The sequence below is a fragment of the Alexandromys fortis genome, unplaced genomic scaffold, assembly GCF_014885135.2.
Source record: "Alexandromys fortis isolate MF-2015 unplaced genomic scaffold, M_Fortis_MF-2015_v1.1 scaffold_28, whole genome shotgun sequence".
NCBI lineage: Eukaryota > Metazoa > Chordata > Mammalia > Rodentia > Cricetidae > Alexandromys > Alexandromys fortis.
Window position 1 is genome coordinate 7,172,995 of NW_026067901.1, and position 7,385 is coordinate 7,180,379.

The window sequence follows — 7,385 nt, forward strand, 5'->3', positions numbered from 1 at the left end:
AGATGTTTTCTTCACATGTTTCACTTCTATGCTTGTTTCTCTTTGACTGGAAATGCAGATGAGCCTAGCTTTCAGTCTGCTCTTAAGGAGATGACTCCCCTCTCGGGTGTCTCTCCTGTGCCTGCTCCTAACTGGGGCTCTATTCTCTATGAACCCTTAAACTGGCAGCACTTTGAAGGTATCTCTTGTACTGAAATTGGAAATCATAAAGGAAAACCCATCTAGTAAAAATGTAGGGAATAAAAGATGCCGTCACGCCTCATCCACCGAAGCGTGCAGTACTGACTTAAGCACCCCCGGGTAGTACCTGCACCTACAGGTGTAATCTTACAGCAAAGTAGAGCCCTCCGGTCTCATAGAACTCCCAGTCTACTGACAAGTAGCGAACATTGTAGTGTATCAGTTGGGGATGCGCGATGGGAAGGCAGAAGTAGGATGGAAGAGACTAAGGGACAGCTGGAACAGCAGAAGTGCCAGGGATGTTCTTAAACCACACAAATCCAGGGATACTGAGAAGTGGGCATCTGTTGGTCATGTTGTTCCTAGATTTAGTTATTGTTTTGTGTGTGTATGTGTGTGTGTGTGTGTGTGTGTGTGTGTGTGTGTGAGTGCCTGCATGGATGTCTGTGATCTGTGCCTGGTGCCCAAAAAGGCCAGAGGAGGTGTCAGATGGCCCGAAACTAGAGTTAAAGGCAGCTGTGAGCCACCATGTCGGTTCTGGGAACTGAACCCTGGTCTTCTACCAGAGCAGCCAGTGGTCTTAACCACTAAGCCATCTCTCCCGCCCCTGTGGGTTGTATCCAATGGGATCTCCCAGAAGACTGGCTATTGAGAAGGAGAGTTAAGTGAAAGGTTCCGGATGACGTGTAGACAGTGAGCAGGAGGAAGAGGAAGAAGAGGCTCACCATGGGCTCCATCAATCCAGTAAACTCAGCAGCAGCATCACTGTACCTGGTCCCGGAAATCTAGATCTCTCCTGGCCTTCCCTGCCTCTGAGAAGACCAGACAGACATGCACATGCGTGTAGTAACGGGGCTCCCCGGTTAGACAAATACTAAAGGGAGCGCTGGGGAAAGAGTTGGGAGAGAGCAATTCCCCGCAGCCTGGAGTCTGAGACTTCTATGAAGGACTTGCCTCTGAGCCTGGCCTGTTCTGCTTCAGATTGCTCTAAAGTGATTTGAGTTTTGAACGATTAATTGCATTTTAGTCACAGGACCAGAACAACCAGGTAAGGCAGGCTGGCAGAAGTCATTGGGTTGCGGTCCATGCTCGTTAGGCTCGACATAGAATCAAGACTCTCCGACTTAAGTCCACACAGGGCTGCTCACTGTATTCTTTTCCCCTGCAGGAGCGTTCTTCCTCTATGCTGGGTTTGCAGCGGTGGGACTGCTGTTAGTCTACGGCTGCCTTCCTGAAACCAAAGGGAAAAAATTAGAGGAAATTGAGTCGCTTTTTGACAACAGGCTGTGTCCGTGCGGCGCTTCTGACTCCGACGAAGGCAGATACATTGAATACATTCGGGTCAAGGGGAGTAACTACCATCTCTCAGACAACGACGCTTCTGATGTGGAGTAATTTTCAGCTGATGACATTTTAGTCACTGAATCGAGTGTGGGGAGAAGGCCAGCACTCAGACACTGCCCTGCTCACAAGCTGAGTCTCCCCACAGTCCTTCCGAATGACTCCATGTTCTAGAAGACTTGATGAGGAACTAAATACAACCATAGTGATGTTTATTTTCATAAGCAGAAATGCTAAAAAAGAAAAACCCACAGATTTTTCTTAAACAAATGTGTATAATCCCTTCCTGAGACAGTCTAAACATTACTGTTGTACCCAGTGACTTCAGTAGAACCCCTTTCTCCTAAGACCATATACAATTATTAGTAGCAATACAGTCAAAGGTAATCTAGGCAGATTATATATGTATATTTATAAAGGATTATTTAAGATGACATAAAGGTATTTAATGCCAAAACAATGCCTATTGACCCTAAATTTTCATACCAAGTAGTGGCTTTTCTATGATAGATCAGTTGGTACAAAGTGAATTCCATTTACACACCCATCCACAAACTAAGAAGTCCTATAAGGACATGGCTGTCCCTCTCTCCTTTCGATTCCAGATGTTGGCTTCTGTCTCCAACACAGATACAATAATTTCTTCAAAGACCAAATACCCAGGATCTTTTGAACACTATCCAAAGCAGGCCCTCTCGGGATTATTTTCATACTTTTTTGCATTGGTGATGAGTATATTTGCACAGATAAGCTAGCATGTTTTGATAAGTATATTTTGTTGTCAAAGTGAGAAAGAGCAGATTTTTATATACCCCCGACCCGTGCGTCTCAGTCGTGTGCACAGATGGAGTGCGAGTCTGACGGAGAGCAGTGCCCAGTCACCAGCTGTGCTCCAGGGCCAGTTCCACCCCCACCAGACACTGCACACTGTCACGCCCAGCCTCCTGCTGCTCTGTGCCTTCCGTGGTGTTACATGACAGCTGCTGGCAGACGGATTTTCTCTTTCCGAGACTCCAGAGGAAAGGAGGCAGTGGCAGAAACCGTTATTGACATTTAATTTAAGTCCTAGGCCTTCTTTCTCCACATGTTTTATTAGCTCTTCCAAAGGATGGGGGCATACCTCACTAGTAATTACGTGTATTTTCCCCCTGAGAACATAAGCCAGTTTTACTTCTGTCTTCTTTTCTCATCCCTAATAATTTGCTACACAACAAAATTCAGAGCCGTGTCTGTTTCTTTATCTCATATTTGGTTTTTTTTTTTTTTTTTTTTTTTGTCTGCTCTAAAAATTGAGATTTCTCCTTTCGAAAAGACATGGATGGGTTCTAATGTTGCAGTCAGTAATGGTTGACTGACCTTTAGACATATCTCTCAAAGTATTGGGTGGTTTCTGTGTTCATTCAACAATGAATCCCTAATTCTCACCACCCTACTAAGAGCTGCGTAGCACAAGCAAAATTCCTTTGCTACAAAACTCATTTGCAGGTTCTGAAGCTATGGATGATCAAAGGACCAGTTGGAAACATCAGTTTGATGTTTCGCCCGATGATCTAAACACCTTATTAGGTTCCATATCCAAGGGATAAAATGGAAAGATTTTTTTCCAGGCTCTAACACATTTATTCTTCTTCTAAAGTCTGACTTACTCTTACCAAAATTCCCAAGCTAAGACTCTAGTGAAGGAAATTTATCCTCCGGTCAGTGGAGGTACTTACAGTCACTTCTGTGGCCTACAAATTCTTCAACCAAAAGAGAAAGTTCTCACTGTTTGGTTGTTTAATGTTATTTTAAAAATTTAATATAGTATTTTGGAAAATTTTCTCTCAAATTAGGTGCTTTGAAATTTATTTATAGAGAATATTAGTACTGATGTGTCTCTAGCACAGAAGATATTATTTAATAGGATGTATTATTTGATATTTCCTATCGCTTAAGAAGTTTCTTATCTCAATAGCATTTTACAAGCTCAAATGAGCTATTATGTGGTATAGTTAGTGTATTGTGCGAAGAAAACAATGAGCGAAGTTCTCCTTTTAACATGTATTTTTTTATGATTTGTTCAACTGGTTGCCTCAATTCTTCCCTTCATGGGCCACGTGGCCTTAAGCACACAGGTGTCTGCAGCTGGGCTGACACATGGGACCACACGTGACGCAAAGCGACCGCCAGTGTTGTTAGTCCTGAGAGCCAGGTGTGATCTGTTCTAGCTGACATAAAAACATGTCCATAAATTAACATAGTAATGGGAAATTGTCCACAAATCTCTCGCCCCATTCCTTTCCTCATTTCTGAAAATTATTTGTTATTTATATAGTTACAATATTCCACACTTTTAAATTTAAAATACAAGACAGAGAAACCCATATAAGACTTCTTTATAACTTTGTAAAAGCAGCTCAATACTTGAAGAGGAGCCTTCTGTAATGCAGGTATGCTTTTAGACTTGGTGAACATGTATCACACATTAAGAGTTCCCTGGTGGAATTTTTCAGATTTTTATTCTATTAAACACCTTTTATGTTTCTAGTGTCTCTGAGCAGCACGGTCAACATATATTTCCTAGTATGATTTCTATGTTATATAATTTGATCTGACACACTAAAATAGACAGATTAAGCATTGTACTTGCCACTGTAAGGATTGCTACACCTACTCAGTCACTATGTTAAACATGGCTTTGGATAGAGAGGGAGAAAATTTAAATAAAAGGTATTTCCGGGAGAATGACAGCGGAAACTTTTAGGTAAGATATCAGTGCAGCCCACTTTCAGATACAATCTTAGTACTTGCTAGGTCTTCTAAAGTGAGAGATGGGGAAAAACACTGTTTTTGTGGATTTCTGCTGTCATTTTAGTTTCTATTCAACAGGGGGAAAGACCAGGAAAAACAAACCGACACCTTGCCCATTTACTTTATAATAGCAAAGTCAAATCAAAATGCATTGTGGATAATCCTAAATCTTGCGGCAGGGAGGAGATGTTTTAGATAGTGCTCCCACACTTTAAAGCTGAGTGTAATATCTTTTTCAGTTATCAAGGTCAGACCGTTTCCCTAACTTGGAGTGAAAGAATTAAATGGTGCAACCAGGCCAAGAGTGCAGGATTCCTGGTACATGCTCTCTAGAAAACTAGACTTATTACATTCTATCTTACGCTGCAAAGTTATAGGTGAAATTTATAGTTCAAAAGTAGCTACTGCCTATACAAGACTCAGACGTGTTCTCTGAGTTCATTCTTCATGTCCTTCAGCCTCTGAATTTCTACCAGTCCTAGCGTCATGCACAGTAAGGTTGGACAGTTCCAAGTCCTTCAGTTCTCCAAGGCGAGTACCAATGCTGCCACCTTCTGAGAACTGCAATCAGTTGCAAATGCCATACAGTGACCAATTCTGCTGTTCTTTGTATGCTGTTAGGGAAGAAAGTACTTATGTGCCAATAATCACCAGAGAGTCGCTTTTTAAGTATTCATGTTTGGGAATACCAGGAAGTGTTTTATCATCATCAGACTGTGCTTGTGGGTACAGAGCAGTGTGTCTCTAAATCTTCACATGTCCAGCATAGTCTATAGCACTTGAGTATCTGGTCAGCAGGATCTCCAATGCCGTTATTTACAGGTAATATTCACGTTTTCGATCATGGGATTGATTTCGTCATATCCATACAAACAGAATACAAGATGGACTGTGCAGATAATCAGTATTCAAACTTATGAATCTATACTTTACAAAATTTTAAGATTTTTGCTGAATTCAACATTATCCCATTTCACTTAAAATTTAGACAGTATAATGTTAACTCTAGCCAAAGTAGAAATTTATGTCCTATATACATGTCTAGATTTTCTGGTGGCTCCTATACCATGTCTCACTTGATGTTACAGTACTGTTTGTAATAAATGTTCTAATTTCTACTTAGGAACTCTAAATATACATCTCTATTAAATCAGGAGTTTTATGCTTTTAGAAGCGTACGTATTTTGAGCTGTACATTTTAATTTTCTGAGTGCATGTTCTATACTGTTTAATACTTGACATATCTCGGCAAATATAGTCTTTTCATTCCTACCTGTGACATACAGACTATCTCTTGAAAACTGCCATTGTCCCATTTACCAAATCATGCTAGCCTATGCTGTATCAAAAGTATGGTATATTTTAAGGAGATTTAGTGATATACATGTAAATGTTTTTTAGTTATTTTATTGAACTTCGATATTTACATAAAGTTGCAATCTTTTTTTAAAGAAAGTGTCAGTGCCAGAACCGTATTTAAAAAAAATATCAAATAAAGTCAAGATAACTCAGTCTCTTGTGCTCTTCACTTCCTGGCTTCTCATCTGGAATTTCAGCATCTGGGTTACATTGTGAACTCACCGCGGGAGCTGTTAACAGAACACTGTTTTTTTTTTATTCATTTGGTGTTTATGTTTTGTTTGCATGTGCATGGCTGGTGTCAGTGGAGGCCAGAAGAGGGCATCAGATCTCCTGGAACTGAAGTTACCGATGGTTATGAGTGCTGGGAATTGCTTTGAAGAGCAACCATTGTTCTTAACCATTGAGACATCTCTTCAGCCCCCATACTGTCTTTTCTATCAAAGGGTTGAAAAGGGCAAAAATCTATTAAAAACAGTTGTCAAGAAGCCATTTGGCAGATATTCACGTTCCTGCAGGGTCAGTACCTGCTGAAATCGCAATCTCTGCTCAGGTTTCCCTTCTCCTGACAGCTGCTTCTCGAGATTAGCCAATCCTGTAAACCCGAGCTGCTAGTCTGACCACTTAGAGGGCAGCACAGTGCACTAGGAATAAAAACTCAGTTGACTCCCTCTGGGTAGACTTGCCTGCCTTTTTAACCAAGTGTAGCCAACAACATCTTTCTGCAGAAGTACAACCCACATTTGGGGTTGTGTGGTCATTTTTTGAGACAACTACCACCCATTATAGTGTAGCACCTAGCCTGGGCCTTTCTGTAATCAAAGGTCTTGAAGACTGACACCTATCCCTCCAGGGGAAGGCTGCTGCTTTGTTTTGGTAATTCTGGATATGGAGATAATCCCTGGTCCTAAATGTGGAGAAACAAAAAGACTAAATCAGCCATGCAGAGAAAAGGTCCCGATGCGAGCCCTGGGGCAACGAGGTAACTTGATACACAAGGCAAAGTTTTAATATAATGGACTGAAGAAAGCAGACTCTCCCTTTCCTGTAGCTCCTCAGCCAGCGGTGGAATCTGACACCTTCCCCACACGTCCCTGCTGAGATGTGTCTGGCTTGAGCTTGCCTCTGTCTCGTGCATGCTGTCACAATTTCTGTGCGTCATCATGTCTCGAAAACACTGTTTTCTTGACGTCATCGTCTCCATCAGACTCTTAAAACCTTTCTGTCCTCACCTCTGGCGGTTCCATGAGCCTTGGTGGGGGTGTGAGCCATAAGCCTCATTTAGGATTGACTTCTGGTAGGCTGTCACACTGCAGGGCCGGCCCTGCTCCCACAACACACACCCGACGGGATAGGTGGAAACGGAGGATGGGGAGACTCAAATCTCAAACTTGGGTGAGTAGGGAGAGGGGGGTGGGTGTGGGAGGAGTCAGGGTAAACTGGGTCAAATGCATTTTATGAAATTCTCAGTTAGAAAAATTTTAAGTACTACTAAGTACTATTAAGTGCTACTAAATATTATTAAGTAAGTACTAAGTCTAAGGTAGATTATTGCTATACATGAAATACTGAGTTCTAAGTAGGATGGAGGGAAATGTCCAGGAAGTTGATTCACAAATTTTTCCTATTAACTTAATTGTTAGACATGTATACCAATAGAATGATATAGGACTCAGATATAAGCTATATATACATATATATACATATATATATAT

General features: G+C 41.4%; 1 protein-coding gene across 1 annotated transcript in view; it reads left to right on the top strand.

The window, feature by feature from the left end:
* Slc2a13 (solute carrier family 2 member 13) overlaps positions 1-5,808 on the top strand; it is a 303,202-nt gene extending 297,394 nt beyond the window's left edge. Inside the window, 1 exon segment of the mRNA XM_050130973.1 lies at positions 1,349-5,808. Coding sequence (XP_049986930.1) covers positions 1,349-1,575 — 227 coding nt within the window. The 3' untranslated portion in view covers positions 1,576-5,808.
* The last annotated feature ends 1,577 nt before the right edge of the window (positions 5,809-7,385 follow it).